General features: G+C 41.2%; 1 protein-coding gene across 1 annotated transcript; it reads right to left on the bottom strand.

The window, feature by feature from the left end:
• Window positions 1-455: 455 nt before the first annotated feature.
• wfs1b (Wolfram syndrome 1b (wolframin)) lies at window positions 456-8,676 on the bottom strand. The gene is made up of 10 exons (XM_061725388.1): window positions 8,525-8,676; window positions 7,014-7,412; window positions 5,806-5,882; window positions 5,485-5,629; window positions 5,234-5,407; window positions 5,067-5,147; window positions 4,790-4,929; window positions 3,949-4,185; window positions 3,660-3,778; window positions 456-3,135 (listed from the first exon to the last, which is right to left on the bottom strand). The coding sequence occupies exons 2-10, from the start codon at window positions 7,408-7,410 to the stop codon at window positions 1,587-1,589; spliced, it is 2,919 nt and encodes a 972-aa protein (XP_061581372.1). The 5' UTR covers window positions 7,411-7,412; window positions 8,525-8,676; the 3' UTR covers window positions 456-1,586.
• Window positions 8,677-17,229: the final 8,553 nt, after the last annotated feature.

Below are 17,229 nucleotides of genomic sequence, written 5' to 3'. Positions count from 1 at the left end.
GCAGTTGTGACCCTTATTGGAAGTTGTCAGGTTAGAAACCAGGATTGTTACTCTGCGTCCTCTCTGATTCGTTAAGTAATCTCAGACGCCACCTAGTGTTCTTATGTGCACATTACACGTAAAGAGCATTATTACAACTTGAACAAATGCGTGATTGCAGGCATCAGGCTCCCCTTTTTGCGCAGTTTATCAGGTAATATTATTGGGAAATGTATCAGGTTTCCCAGAATTAGTTACCACGTACATGAACAGCCTTGCTCTTCACAAAGTATCCTGCCTTGTTCAGGGTCAAATCCCAGCTGTTCCTTCAGAGCTGCATGTTCTCCGTGTACCTGTGTGGAGCTCCTGTGGACCGTTAGGTTGAATTATCACTTTAAATTGTAATTTTGAGTTTATCTGTATGCATGGTTGTTCATTTGTCTCTGTTTGGCTTTAAAATTAACTCACACCATCATCCTCTCACACACTTAGTAATTAATATTAGTCTAGCATGTTTTCTGTCCAAGAACCAAGTTGTTGTTGTTTTTTCCAATTTTTTCAACTTTCTAACATCAGTCACACAATTGTACCATTTTCACAGCATTTTCTAACTAAATTATTTTCAGGGCAGTGACTCAGCATCCTCCGATGCCACCAGCTTTCAACTCAAACAGCTAAGTTCCATCATTTCATACTAGTTACATGCAGTTTGCATCAATTGTGTGTTTAAGATGAGTAAAATACAACTCACTTTTAATAAAAATAACAAAAAGCCAATGTTTTTTTCATATTCATAGGTCACAGTATAGAAAACAGTAGTGACATCCTAAAATTACACCACATCATCACTCAGGGACTTGAAATGGTCATTATTTTAAATCCCTGCACAGCAGAGATGGAGACAAAACTACAGGACACAAACAGCAGAGGAACTGGGAACAAAGACATAAGAAAACAGAGGACTGATATAAAGTCGTTCAGCTGTTTGAAACACATTTCAGTTGTAGTTGCAACTTTAAGGATAAAGTAGATTTAGGATATTCCTTCTCAAATTAAATATAACAGGTTTTTAAGGCACTTAAAACCAACCGCTTCAGCCATGAGTTTGAGGACAGATCCTATAAATTCAGCTCCACAGCAAAAACACTTGTTTTTAAAAAGGGAAGAGAATAAAAAAAAAAAGAGGGAGGTGGGGTAACTTTTGCAGCTAAATAGCAGCTGTTCACATGGGAAACAACTGAATCTTAATACTGATCATTTCTATCACAAAGTGTGTCATGTGATGGCAAATACATTGATTGCATTAACAGACTGGGTATGGGGAAAAGACATACAGCTTAAATTAATAATTAGGGCACATGTCTTTCTCAATGTAGTGTTAGTAAATCTCTGTTAATTTATGTTTCTACATTGTTTATCACATAACAGTATACATAATTTGGCTCAAAAGCTATAAAAACACATAAACACTTCAGATATCACAAATGCCTGAGGACCTGCTCGCTCACCTTCTGTCAGTATCTCAACAATATTGCAGTTAAAGATCATGTCGTACAATCATTAGCCTATCATCACTTAGAGGCATCTTTTCTTTGGCAGTGTTCTCTCTATTCGTCCTCTACCGTCACCGTTTCTGCTTCAGTCTCCGTCCCCGAGTGCTGCTCCAGCCGAGCGGTCAGGAAGGGATTAAAGAAGAAGTCGAAAGTGAACTGGAGGGCGTTCTGAGCCGTGCGCCTCCAGTCGTGTTCGATCTTGAACTGTTTGCGTCTGGGAACGCTGGCGTCGGCGCACGACAGGCAGTGAATGGCTTTCATTTCAAACACGGGCCACTTGGAGCCCAAGCGTCCCTCCAGGATGGTGCTGAACTCCACCAAGCTGCCGGTGTTTAAGTGTAAGAGCAGGGACTTGAACTCGTTACTCGCCCGCAGAACAATGTCCTTGGTGGTGTCCTCGTCCTCTATGATGGTACCGTTCTTGGCCTTCCTCTCCAGCGGCATGCCCAGCGTGACCTCAAACTTGTAGCGGTCAAAGCGTTTGACATGGCACTCGTGCTTGGCTAGTCTCTTAAGCTTACACAGTGGATCTTGCAGAGGAGGAGCAGGGGCCGGCTGTGGCTGGGACTCGGCCGTGGCGTTTTTCCCCTCGTCACATCGAGGATACGGTTCACCGTAAAGGCACCGCATCCAGTTCCCCAAAAATACAGGCAGCAAGTTGATCACCGACTGCGGCCCATTCTCGATGTCGGTCACGCGCACGTATTTAAAGCGGCCCGTCCAGGTGACACGGTGTCCTTCCAGATGAGAGCAGAGAATCTGAGTCTGGGCCATGTTGGACTCTTTCCAGGCCAGAGGGCCGCAGATGTTACTGTATTCAGGCCACGTCAAGGTGGAGTTGTACACCTTCATGCCCTCCGACCTGTAGACGTACATCCAACAGAAGAGCACCACCGCGCTGAGCCACACCAGGATGAGCTTGACGACGCTGCTCCGTGACAAAGATCGAAGCACCACGATGGGGTTGAGGCTGAACCGAGTCCAGAGTCTCAGCACCACCGGAACAAAGCAGACCGTCACTGTGACCAACATCTTAGTGAGCTCCAGGGTCAGGAACCACTTCAGCACCTGGATCATGAGCATAGCAGCCAGGCCCAGTGAGAGTACAGGTAGGGCGAACAGGAAGAGGATGTAGCCCACACCGGTCCGGATGAGTCCTATGACTGTGGAGTTATTTAGGAACACCAAGCAAAGCTCACACCAGGTGAAGCAAACCATGTAAGGCACCAGGCACAGGTAGATGCCCTTAAAGCCTCTCAGCTGCGCCATGCGGAAGAGGAGATAGAAGAGGTGTCCGTACAGCAGACACGGCATCCCCACATTCAACACCACTATATCTCCAAGGGGCACCGTGATAAATGTCATCCCGAGTACCCTGAGGAACCACATGGAGTCAGGCAGGAAGTGAGTGAGGGAGCACGCTCCAGAGAGGACCTCCGTCAGGAGGGCTTTACGAGCGAAGAGCTGGGCTGAGGCGTGGAGGCTGAGGAAGGCAGTGATGGTGAAGAAGAGAGCGATGGCCGTCAGCTCCGAGCAGGGGATCCAAGATTTATCAGCCACAGGGAACGACACGACCACAAAGACCACAGAAAGGAGGAAGTACCTGAGAAGAAGAAACAGAGTCCGATTATTCTGCTCCAGTGCATTCTTTCCCCCCCCTCCATTAATTACTAATAACTATACGTCATCTTTAATTCAGTAAGTGTCTTTTCTGGGCTTTACTGCTTCTTCTGAGAACAACATGGTACATTCCCACTTTTTTTTGATTATTTGAGTAAGTGCACATTGTTTTAAAAACTATTAAAACCAACGCAACAGCTAAAAAAAATGTCTTGAGCCATTACTGAAACATCTGTGTCATGCTTTAGTGTCATATCTAATTTTACGGTGCAGGGTCAGCCTCTTGACTCTCTTCCCTTCCCCTGCACGGTGTGTCTTTTTTTAGATCGGTGTACAGATTTGAGCGAATCCACTTCAGAAGTACCGGTACAGGAAATGCAAGACGAGTTGAAGAACAGATCTTCAGACCAAGATGTCCAGGGTTGGAATACAGTATGTCAGAGTTTTTGAGTTCCTAGTCACATTGGACACTTACAAACCACCAAGGTAAAACAGAAATAAACTTACAAATACGGTTCCAGGTGTGTCCATCCAAAGTTGGTCTCCGCCTGCTCCAGATCAAGACCAGGTTCAAAGTGGGCAAGTAGGTCTGTGAGTGCACGGAAATTTTCCCATGCCTTTGAATTCTGCAGAGAAAGTGTTTTTTTTTTCCTTTTATTCTTAAATTCCATCTACCCCCTGAGAAGGAACATCTATTGTACAGATATACAGATGCAAACCAACAAACGTTGGTTTGCACAGCCTGAATAGTGCCAAAAAACAACAGTAGAGCAACGTACAGTAACTCATCACCAACCTGAAACACACGCAGTGTGCAGATGACCATAGAGAAGAAGGAGAGGTAGAAAGCCAGCAGAGGGATGATGAAGATGAAGAAATCAATTGTGAGATTGGAGATGATAAAAAAGAAGATAAGCGCATTGACGTGGTGTGTGGGGATCAGGGCGCTGAGCCACTGCATCCCAGCTCGTGACGCCCAGTCGATGAGGTGTTCTTTAATCTCCAGCAGGGCGAACAGGGGGAACTTCAGCAGCTGGAGGGAAACACAGGAGACAACAGCGACTGAATGAGAACAGGAACCAGGTCCTGATGTGTGTGATACCATTTCTCAGGCAATGCTTCCTCTTCATTGTCCACACAAGAAAACCAGTCCTGATTTATCAAACTAAACTAACTAAAACCTGATAAATTCCTCCTTACAGTTAATATGTGTTTACTTGAAGGAGATCAATGGCTTTCTCTATAATCTTGTAAGGTTTTGACCTCCTCATGTAAATGGGTGTTGCAATTTGATACAATAAAAAAAAACTACATTCAGATTGATCACATTATTAGTCAATCCATAAGAAAATTAAAAAATAAATTAGAGATTATTTAAGAAAAGCCTGGATGACTATAAATATCAGAAGTGCAAAAAAATTTACAGATTGCAACAGCTGTGGAAATGCTGGTACAGGTGGGGGGAAAAAAGTAAAAACAAAAAAAATAAATAAATAAATAAAGATAGAACCTTATATGAATACAAATGGGAAACATTACAGAGGAGGTTTGGAGGTTTGTTCCACTTTTCCAGACATTAACTGAACATTTAGCAGGAAAAGAGAGCATGAGTCTAGAACAATAAAGAAATGTCCCACCTTCTGATTCAGAGGTAGTTCATCTGGATTCTTCACTGCGATCTCATCATCGTCGTCAGCCATAACTGGTGACGGTGCAATTCCTTGAGCGTACCTCTTCGTCATCTCAACAAAATCGTCAATACCCACATGGGAACTTCCTGCAAGGCAGGACAGAAAACAAACCTCCATCTCACTGCAGGTTTTGTTTTTGTAATTTTTGCTCCTTTGATGACCAGATCATGACACCCGATCACTCATGTTTGATATGAGTAGCCTCGTTGGAGGCTGCACATACCTTCACTGCTCACCATAGTCTCCAAGACTCGCCTTTGTTTCTTAGCAGAGCTGTTGAGAGGACCAGGGGAAACAGGTTTTCCTGCAGAAGGAAGACAGAAGATGTTTTGTTTTCTTTCTTTCTGACTGAGTACAATAAGGGCTGAAATAAAGGTGTCTCTCTTGTACCTGGCTCTGAGTGGACACGTTCCACATTCTCCAGCAACTCAGAAACAGCCACCGACTTCTTCTTCTCTGGGTTCAACTTTAAGTACATGAGCAGAGCCGCCTTCCTGACCCCCCTTTCAAATCGTGTCTCTGTGCACAACTTCTTCACCTCCTCGAAGTTCTCCAAAGTGATGCCTGAAGGACATGGAAAGACACGGTCCACAAGATTCCTAAATTCCAAGTAAAATTTTCACTGAAACAAGTTTTTCTACCTTTTCTGGATACTAAGCAGTGCTGCAGCAGTCTGACGGCGTCCTTGCGGCCCTGTTTAGCAGCTTGGACCAGCCATGTGACCGCTGTGCAGTTGTTCAGTTCCTCATCTTTTTCTTCTGCCAGTGCAAGGAAGTAACGGCCCATCTGGACACACACACAAATCTTAAACTTGCCACACAAGCATTGCTGTGACTCACTGACCTGTCCTTGCTTTTAATGCACAACTCTAGATAGTATTTTTCATGACTTTGCTGATTTGCTGCATCCATCATAAAGCCACAGCCTTCAACAGTATTTGCAATATGTTGGTTGCCACCGACCTTTGTTTGTGCTTTTGCATCCCCAGACTTTGCTTTTGCCTCCAAATCCTCCAAACTGCTCTCATCCTCTGGCTCCTCTGAAACAGTAAATAGCTAATTAAACACAGAGTAGTCGTTTTCACTGGTTTTAAGATAGTCTTAGTGAGGTTTGATAGAAAAGTGCTCTTCAAAATCCATGATAGGAATGATGATTGCAACAAAGGTTGCATTTCTGCTTAAAATTAGGAGACTATTATGCAAACATGTGTTTCTTTATTTGTTTTAAAACATTTTTTCAAAAAAAAAAAAAAAAAAAAAGACACCTGCCTTTAAATACCAGCACAGATAGTCCAGACAAACAAAAATAAGCAAATTGAAGCCAGCCAGTGTCGTAGTTGTCGCAGCCTGAATCAGACCCTTCCAGGGGCAGCATTAAAAGACGTTGGCCTTGATAAGACCAACGTCTTTTAATTATCCTTCTCTTTCAGCTAATGACTTCTGCTTCTCTCAAATCCCAGTCCGCTAGAAAACATCTGCTTCCTGTTGCATAAAAAAGTGAGAAGCGACATTTGTGGTACTTGGCACAAGTGAAGATGGATGGAAACTCTTCCAAGATGCAAAACTGTAATGGTAGGTAATAATGGCAAGTGATGTGGCTGTTTGTCTACGTCTCAGGGAGCCAAAGAAAATACTCCTGATATCAAGTGACATGCAGTAGACTCATGCTTTAACCCTCTGCCTGAGCCCTAAAATAACTGTTTGTTTAATGCAGCTGGGGCAGCTGCTGGTTTCTCTCATGTAACTCACAGACAGTGATTCAATTCCTCTCAACTTTATTGATACTTCTAGGTATATACTACAGGCAGTTCCTTTCAAAGAGAGCAAGTATGGCTCATATGAAATGCATTTGGTGTCAGATTTCAGACTTTCCAGGCAGTAATGCTCAATATGTATATGTCCTGATATCACTGCAAAGACATTTGACAGATTCGAGTGCATTGTTTCCAGCACAGCTAAGGGACATGAAGTCATCTCAAGCCTATATCCTAAATTCAGTCAGTTAAAGAAGAAAAATAAGTCAACAAAAACATGGAGGTTAGACAGGCTTTTCCCTGCAAGTCAGCGAAATGGGAGAGGCTGCTTTACATGTTGTGGTAAACGTCTACGGTTGTCATGGAGACGCCTCAATGTCGCATGGCTTTTCTCTTAATCTAAGTTTGGATTCTCACCTGGTTCAGGTGTGGTGGGAGTGGGAGGAGGTGGTTGAGACACTGTGGCAGCAGCTCCAGCAGCCGAGGATCCAGTTAGGAGGGTTCCCGTGGAGGCTGCATTGAGCTGAGATCTGCCCAACTGAGAGAAACTCCTCACAGGCTGACGGAACGGGGAGGATGACGGCGTGGATAGGGAGGAAGAGCGGGAAAGAACTCCTGGAGAAGTCCGGGGGGAGGCAGTGGAAGGAGAAGATGAGGGTGTGGTTGGAGGTGTTGGCATGTTGAGTTTAGGTTTATGAAAGTCTTGGGTTGACATGGTAGCAGACGAGGTAAAGGAAGAAGGGCCCGGCCTCATGGTGGTTGGTGAGTTTTGGAGTTTTGGGGCAGATGCCTCGCCATTGGGTGACGGTTCCATGGCTGAAAACACATCAAAAAAAACAAGTGAAGGTGTTTATCAGTGATTTGGACAAGAAAATTTGCATTAGATACACTATTTAAAAAAAATATGACAGTAATGTTGTTTGCACAGTATGGGTTGAGGGAGAAACATCAGAGTAACAGTTATCTAAGTCAACTATACTAAACTGGAGTGTGACACATTTTTAACAGGGCACTTTCACTTTTCTTTTGAACTGAAAATCAGAATTATAATCACAATCAGGTTTATTGGCCAAGTATGAACATGCCAGACAGGGAATTTGACCCCGGTAATTTCGCTCACTGTACAGTAAATAGACAAATGTTTCTCATTAACATATATACAATTTTTTTTAAAGTGAAAGGTACAGCAGTATGAGGACACAGTTATTGAAAGGTGTATTGTTACAGCATATTATTGTGTTGTTATTATCATTATTATTATTATTATTATTATTATTATTGAACAGTGGTTGATTCCTCTGAGACTGAGTGATGAGAGTTCATCAGAACAACAGCTTGGGGGAAGAAACTGTCTCTGTGTCTGGAGGTCTGGAGGTATAAATAACTTAAGTGCCAACATTTCCCACAGAACATTATGTTCGAATGGACAAATAATTTAAGTTGCCTTTTACTATATGTAGCAGACTCTAAAGAAAGGAATAAATCATGTGGCAACAGGCTTCTGAGATGAAAAACAGTAGTTAACTTTCATCTTAACTAACCAACTTTTCATCTTTCATCAGTCATTTTTTTTCTGAATCCCCCTTATCTCTACACTCAGTCCATGTTAAATATATCGTTTTGCTTATTCACGTGTAATGAGCATCAGCAGAGCCGTCATGTTGTCTTTATTCTATTTCTGACCCCACCATCATCTGAGCAGCAGCTGTAAACAGAAGGTGACATCTTTGGCTGGAAGTGTCCGATAACACTCACTTCCAGTGAGTGGGCTTCAGATTTAGCTAGTGGGGATTCTTCTTTCCCCTCCAAACTACGGCACAATGTAATATTTATGTGACTGACGTGTTTGTAAACACATGAATTATTAAAGATGGTAGCGTTAGCGGCGATTTCGTAACCAATGCTAACAATCATATCTATCTGCTCACCTTTCACACAAAACACCGGTTTAAAGTTCTGATCTTCTCCAAATGAAACGTGTTTCAGGTTTGTTGTTAATTAGTGTCCCAGGTCATTGTTCCAGGCTCGTTTAGAGAGATCAGCTTGTCCTCTGCAGTGGTCAAACTCCAAACACACAGGAACACCAGCCAGCTGCTCCAAGCCACGCCCACTCACTCCTGTGCGTATTCTGATTGGATAAGACTAATGACTCACTCTAAAAAGCGCAATATGATTGGCTAGAAAAGCAGGAAGTTCAAATAATTAGGTAGAGTCAAAAATAATCAAGCTTCGAGGATTCATGTGCTTCATTCAAAAAAATAATTTAACTGTGAGTAACTGTTTAAGATCATTTCATTCTATCAAGTTGAATATCGACATCTTGAAAAAAATCAATAAAACTGACGTCGAAGCTTCTGTCATCCTTTTGATTTTATATAATAATTTTCCATCTTTCTTCTTTTTGAGTGTAAAAACGTAATGTAAATGCTCCACCAGGAGATGGCAGTATATAACATGCTGTTTGTAACAAAAACAAAAAAAATATAGTTTTATATATTCAGTTTAAAAACCTAATCAAATTTTTTTCCAACTTCACAAAATCGTACATGAGTTATAACTGCGCATTCATCTTTTATAATGAATTACAATTATTTGGATAAATAGAGAACTATAAAGTAAATGTGTGGGTGAAACAAGGGCTGTATCCTGACATATTTGTGGGAATTTTCAAGTTTTGGCAAAGAGAAACAATTAAAATTATAAGGTGCTTACAAATAATAACAATCAGATTCAGTGTTTGTCCAATAATGTGTAATCACATGACCCAAACTCCACTGCCTGATTTCTGCAGAGAAGGACTACAGACAAGTATTGATTGTTAATGTTGAAAGAAAACAATAAATAAAAACTGGATATAAGATTTATGATTTAAATTCAATTTAGCATTTTATTCTGAGAATTCAAACCAGACCAGGATTTGAATTGAATCTTTTTGGTAACAGTTACAACAAAGTGCCATTATCCTGAAAGCATACAAGCAAAAAAACAAAACAAAACAACAACAAACAAACATTAAAGGACAGATAATGCTCAAAATAGGGACCCTGTAAAACAGGAAAGAGAACAGACTACTTAAGGACATTAAAGACAACAGGACTCGAAGCAAGGACAGAGATTAAAGTTCAAGTCTGGGAACGAGACTAGAAATCCCACTGAAAGGAAATGAGGGTCTTAATTGCCTAACTGCAGCAGCATTGACGTAGTTATGTAAATACCTCGCGATTAGTAGATTAACACAATCCAGTTTAGAGGATAAGTAGGACCCTTTTAATGGTTTGGGTTTTTCACATGTACACCTTCAACTGGGGGGAGGGAGCATATCTTTGGAGGTAGCACAGCTGTCTGCCAGTTGGAAGGTTTGATCCAAAGTCATTGGGCAAGATGCTGAACCCCACATTAACCCTGCATGAGTGTGTGTGTGACAGAGTAAAGAAAAAAATGTGAAAAGTGTTGTTTGAATGTGTTTCTGAATGCTTGTAGTGTAAGACCACTTTATAGGTCAACAAGCCTAGAAAAGCACTTCAGACATGCAGTCCGTATACCATAAAAGCAGTCCTTTCAGCTATAACAGGTTATATTCTGTTTCAATAGGCTTAGACACGTGAGCTCACAGATCCACATCAACTAATTTATGTAAAGCAGATCAACACAAATACTTGGTATAATGAGATTGTTATGAGTCCAAATCTTTAGATTATGCAAATCCTTTTGGAGGGTAGTCAGGCCCACACAGCTCCTGTGCGAGGTGGACACAGTCAAGGCTTGTGGCTTTTACCATGTGGTCATTACTAAAACTAAAAGAATCTGGTCTTGGTACTGTAGGCTGCTTGTTTTCCCTCTCCCTTCACCACTTAAAAAATAATGACTTAAAACTTAGACTCGGCATCTTTCTTTTTTTTTTTTTTTTTTTTTACAATTACTCTTCTCACTTAGTTGCATTGATTCTAATCTGCTCCATCAACTATATGTCAGAACACAATAAAAATTGTTCATCTGTCACGAGCTCCTCTTTGTTTCCTCTCTGTGTCTGTTCAACAGGTCTATATTTAAGATGCAGACCCCACCCACGGGCTTCCTCAGCAATTCTTTTGCCAAGAGGAGAGACCTGAGGAGGAGGACAGGAAAAATATCAGTAGCCATAGCAACTAAGGAGCTCATGTGAGAACCAACATCAACCGCAGTGAAGATGGACATTTTTCCTGTACAGATGCTGCTTACCTTTGAAGTGTCACTCTGTGCAACAATGAGCCACAAAATTGAAAGGACTGCAGCCTGCTCATGCTTGAGGGTTTTTTTTTTTTTTTTACATTACAAACCACAAGATTTTTTTATTTAACATCATTGATGTAAGAACAAAAGAACAGCCAACCGTTTCTGAAATACAGGTTTACACTGATGCCTAAAAGGAGCATTTCTCAAACAACATACAATAGGTAACATGTTATATGTGGCGAAAATGCACACTTTAAATAAATCAGGATTTTGTGTAAATCTATTAAAAAAATGTGAACCTTCTGAAAATTTCTACACTACTTACAAATTGAAAAAACTTGCCTCCTTCCTGTGGGTTATTTATGTCCTCATACACTGACAAATTGGTTTATTGATCTGTAGCTATGTTGTGGAACAGAAGAACAGAGGCAGAGAAAATAAAAAAATTAAAACAATTGAAGGGAAAACTATAGTTACAAACATGGACTCATTAAAGACTTCTGACAAATGTGTCAGAAGCTCAGTGTGTAAACTGTAAATTCATATTCTACGCTGTTTACATGTTCTCCAACTGAAAGTAATGCTCATACCAAACTGAACCGCTCCTAAATGTCATTGTTGACTCACTTCTTGTGCTGAGGCTACATAAATGTATAATTCTGGGTACAGGCATTAAACCACTGGACTGTATTTGTGGAGCATTCAAAAACCTATGTGTAATTGAGCATTTGTGTGAATTTTACAGCAACTTTGCCCCTAAAATACATCATTACTTGCCCAACTTTTATTAGGAGCACATTAACAAATGAAAGAAAATTGGAGACCAGTGAAGTCATGCGTTCATGTTATGAATGAATATTTTGGGCAAGGACATGGAACATCGGGCTCAGAGACTCAGTGGTGACTCATGCCCACCGGGAAGCGTAATTACCATCATATGAAAGTGTTACATCACCATGAGCACTTGGGTTTACATTGAGTAAAATAGGTCAGTTTGGTAGGTGGCTGCAGAAATGGCCCAAAAAGGTGAGTGCTGCCTCATTAAAAATATTTTAGCGTGAATGTGTGTCTGTGCGTTTCCATTATATCTTCTAAAGGTGGCAGGTTAGTATGATTTATTCTTAATTTGATTCTTTGGTTCCTTTGAATATTACAACCCTTTTCTGAAGGCTTTTAATGTGCTCACAGTCATGAATATGCTAAGCTTATTAGGATAGCTGGGAATCTGACATGATGATGTGAAGTTAGAACAGAAGACTATCTCCTCTACCACAATGTTCCCCATAAATGTGGAAAAAAAAAGATTAAAAAAAAAAGTTTCGTGTTTCATTTATACATTGCCTCAAAGCAACCCTTAAATTGCAACTAGTTCTCTTACCTTAAACACCTTCCTCTTTTATTTTAGGGAGATAAATCACAAAGTAAGTGTGACTTTAAAGGGAACAGTTTGGTGTATCCGGTTCCTGTTAAGTGGCCTGTTCTCTTAGAGAGTGCATGATAAAAAACCCAGATGGATAAAATTCCATGGTCCCCAAAACTGAGAGACTAAAATACCTCAGGCAAAACAATTAACTGGCAATCTGACACACATTTGGTCCTTGAGTCAATTATTCACCAAAAAAAGCAGAACCTACATTTCCCTCTCTTTATTGCTTTCTGCCTGTAACCACAAAGTGGCTTTTTTCACTTAATCACTCCATCTGTGTCTGCTGCTGACCTCAGCATGAACACAAGTGTAGGGACGCTTAAAACTCAAAAGTCAACCTCTTTTTTTGCCTTATGTCACTCTGAAATGTACACAATAATATAAATAATGCAGCTCTTAGAGACCTGGAAAATGCAACAAGGGAAACATGTACACCATCTGCCTTCAATTGCAGTCCTCGAGGGCTGGTGTCCTGCATGTTTTAGATGTCTCCCTGCTTCCCCACACCCTGATACAAATGACTATGTTGTTAGCAAACTTGTGCAGACTTTGATGGCATGCTGAGGATGACCATTAATTAAAATCAGGTGTGTTTGCGCTGGGAAACCTAAAACATGCCGGACACCGGCCCCTTGAGGACCTGAATGGATGGCCGCTGATGTACACCAGTGAAAATCATTCCTCACCATGCGTTTGCCTCTTATGACCCAGAGTGTGTTGCAGCAATGGACTGCATATGTTACAGCTACTGAGAGCTGCGAGCATGTGTTTGTTGGTGAATGGCAGGCTGGCGGAGTGAGGGGCAGAGACAGGCAGCTGTGCGTAAGTAATGCATCCTCTCAGAAACTAGGTCACACTCACACCACTTTCATATTGTCAGATTATTTCACATGCTTTTATACAACTCATTTTGTCTAACATCTAAAAAGGAAAAAGAAGAAAAGAATTCAGCTGCCTAGCTGATATGTTAAGCTTTTCAATACATAAAACAATGAAAACAGTAAAAAAAAAAAGTGGTGACGCTTTTGAGTTTGTATAATATTGATGACCATTTGAAATCTTCTTAAAACAAGAATTAGTTAATATTTCAATTGACACATCATAGTGCAGGTATACATTTCTTATATAAAATATTCTGGTAATGAGCATTTAAAAAATGTATGTCATCACCATGAAATGCAAAAATAGTGTAAATAGCATATCAGGTACAAAACAGTATAGGAGATACAGGAATGGTGCAATACACTGTATCTAACATTATAGATTTGTTCTTTAACAAATATGTCAAGAAATACAATAAATTAATGAAATGTTGGAGAACCATTGTTACTGAATTCCCAGCCAAGATGTCCATGTGACCCATTTGGATTAAAGGTTTACAGAGTGGGATTGTACTGGGCAAATGTCCTGTATCCCATATGGTTTCAATTGTAAACGGGAAGTCTATGAGGGCCAAGTATAGGGGGCCGGGGGCCTAGGGAATAGACTACAAATGGACTAAATGACTATAGGCTGAAATAGTTTTAATAACACAGGTTCCACACTGGAGGATTTGGCAGTTGGGCCCCACCTAAAAACCAGGTAGCTTCCACTCAGGTAGTCTATGGTCAGACACAATGATAATAAAATAACGTGTGTCCCATATTTACAGATCACCTCTAACACATAGGGGCCCATTATAAATGCTGTCTGGGGTCAATATTAGCCTGAAACATTAATTCAACTCAAGACATTTCTAGAGTACATCGTGCATAGTCTAATTTTTGTCCACCCACAATAATATTTCGTTTCCTCGCGTCTGTCTTTGCATTCCTTAAAGGGGACCTATTATGAAAAACATGTTTTTTCTTGCTTTAACATATATAAAGTGGTCTCCCCTCAGCCTGGCATCTCAGAGAAGGATGAAAGCAACCAAATTCTGCAGTGTCTGTACAGCCGCCCGGATGAGCCATCCAGTGTCATGTGACTTCTACGAGCCGTTCAGATTCGGCGCATTTTCGTTACGTAACCAAAATGCAAACCACGCCCACAGCTATAAAACCGTGTAACTGCATGCGAGCGTCTGAATATCGCATCGCACTGCGTGACATCGGACGCTCTCTGTCCATCTCCCTCCAGCCAGCTGCCACTTTATTGAGGTTTTTTGTAGTGAAATGAGGAGGTATCATAGAGATAACTTTTCATTTCAACCAACTGGATTAGCCCGGTTCCCATCCGTGACCGTTTCCTACAGCGCTTTCAACCGGCTTTCAACGCGAGCGACAGGAAGAAAATAGAAGCAGGGCGTCCGACAAATGTTCAGCTCAAAACGGCGCGCCGTGTCGTGCTGCGCAGCGCTGCGTCGCTGCGTCGCTGCGGCCAGTTAGGACAGTCCAATAGAAAATAAAGCAATGGAATTGATTCTGTCGTTGACGCTCGCTCGCATCGCATGCAATTATGACACGGTGAGGACACGGACACGGTGTAAAGGCTGATTTATGGTTCCGCGTTACACCAACACAGAGCCCACGGCGCATACCCTACGCCGTAGGCTACGCCGTACCCTACTGCGTAGACTCTGCTTCGATTTAACGCAGAACCATAATTCAGGCTTAACTCCGCCGGCCGGAGCTTCCGCCATTTTTTCATAGCGGTGTATCGCGTCATTCAAGCAGCCAATCAGCACAGTGCCTCATTATCATAGCCTCCCGCCCACTCAGAATCCCTCATAGAGAAGGAGGTTAGAAACGGTAAAGATAAAGACATGGCCCAGAGGCTGAATTTCTAATTTATATAGAAAAAACAATCAAAAGCTTGTTTTTAAGACATTCAAGGCCTGTTTAAAATAGACATTTAATGCCATAATAGGTCCCCTTTAACCACTTGAACAAACTTCTCCAGTATCGTTTGCTCACGGAAAATAGAGAGAAGCACATAAAAAACAATTTTTCTAGGATTCATTTATCTATCTTTTTTTTTTTAGTTGTCACACCCTCCCGTTTCAAAGTGACAAAATGACAAACTGTCATTTTCAGAACATGTGTCTCATCTGCTAAAGAAACGGAGGGCTTTGCTGGGGTTTTATTATAGAAACAAAACCTGTTTTATTGCCAAGAAAAACTGGTACAGGCAACTTTTTTAAGCACTCCGGACTACGGGGACATTATGCTGCCTCCTCAACACTTCATTGCCTTGACACAGTATATCACAGTGCTTTACATTTTATTACTAACTCAGCATTTAGGACACATCACTGTGTTCTCTATTCTCTGGTCTCCTGGCCCTCACTGGCCCCGAGGAGACAACACCATTGGATTATTTTTATTTACAAAGCCATCCTGAATAAACTCCCCTCATATCCGTCCAACTTGTCTCCAGCTCACAGTGTGTACAGCTCCCACTCTTCCACACGGAAGCTGTATAAAGTCCCCAGGATTCATACAGAACTTGGGAAAGCAGCTTTTGTCCTACGCTGCTCCCTGGTCCTGGAACCACATTCAGAACTCTCTTCAACTTTCTGGACTCATCTCCTTGGGTGAATTCAAGGTTCTTCTTAAACAGAAACTAACAGAAATGTGCACCTGCTATTTAAGGTATTGTAATGTTGTTTGCACTGTGTTGTTGTTGTTGGGCAGCACGGCGGCTTATTGGTTAGCACTGTTGCCTCACAGCAAGAAGGTCCCCGGTTCAACTCCCAGGCCCAACAGGGTCTTTCTGTGTGGAGTTTGCATGTTCTCCCCGTGCTTGCGTGGGTTTCCTCCGGTTACTCCAGCTTCCTCCCACAGTCCAAAAACATGCATGCTAGGTTAATTGATGATTCTAAATTGCCCGTAGGTGTGAGTGTGAGTGTGTCTGGTTGTTTGTCTGTATATGTGGCCCTGTGATGGACTGGTGACCTGTCCAGGGTGTAACCCCTGCCTCTCGCCTGAAAATAGCTGGGATAGGCTCCAGCAGACCCCCGTGATAAACCAGGTATAGAAAATGGATGGATGGATGGAGTCTCAGGCATGTGGACAATATTTAGTACCTCTTACTGGTTGTGAAAGATATGAGAAGGTAGATTGCAGTCAGGTCCTGCTGTTCATCAGCCTTTGGTGATCATCAATAGGTGTCAGCAATTTCCTCTTTCGGAGCGTTAAGGTGTGTGTTGCTGCAAACCAATCTGGAGAGGGCCATAAATGTATTTCTAATAATATGGAGGTAAATGTTGTACAATGAGAATGTTTATTCATGGGAGAAAACCATTCAAGGCCTTGGCCACGTTTGATATAGGATAAAAGGATAAAAGCGGGTATAGATTTTTATTTTTTTATTTTATTGGCTTTGTCTCGAACACAACAAAACCCAATCAAAGTAAAAGCATCAAAATATTAAAAAAAAGCAAAACAATTTAACATTCTCATTCAAAAAAATAAAAATAAAACACACAGCAAAACAATGTGTTCGAGAGGGAACAGGAGGAAGCGGAACGCTTATTTAGTCCTGTCCCTTCCTCACAATATCATATCATATATAACCTATAAAAATTAAAAGAAAAGAAAGAGAAGAAAAGAAAAGAAAAGAAAAGAAAGGAAAAAGACAAAATAACAAAAAATAAATAAATACAACACAAACAACCAATAAGCAATATCAGTAATTATAATCATAATTGAACCGGTCTCCTACAATATCCTAAATTCAAGAGTCCAATCTCCCAGTCACCTGTACAATGATCCACGAACAGCCTTGAATGCTGGCAGTTATATTTGTATCGTATATAATCCATCCACAATGAACAATAATCAAAGAAATACATATGTAAAGTAAATTACTTTCTTTAGAGGTCCCCATTGTTATACTTGTCAATAATTGCTTTCTTGTATGTGTTTTTAAACTGTATAGAGTTAGTGCTATGTTTGATTTCATCATCTAGAACATTCCACAAAGTTACCCCACAGACTGATATGCACATGGTTTTAAGAGTAGTGCGTACACATGGTTGTTTAAAATGTAATTTTCCTCTTAGACTATATTGTC

Source organism: Cololabis saira, chromosome 7 (assembly GCF_033807715.1).
Source record: "Cololabis saira isolate AMF1-May2022 chromosome 7, fColSai1.1, whole genome shotgun sequence".
NCBI classification, from domain to species: Eukaryota; Metazoa; Chordata; class Actinopteri; order Beloniformes; family Belonidae; genus Cololabis; species Cololabis saira.
The sequence above is the reverse complement of the archived record's forward strand: the minus strand, read 5'-3'. Positions and strand labels throughout refer to the sequence as shown.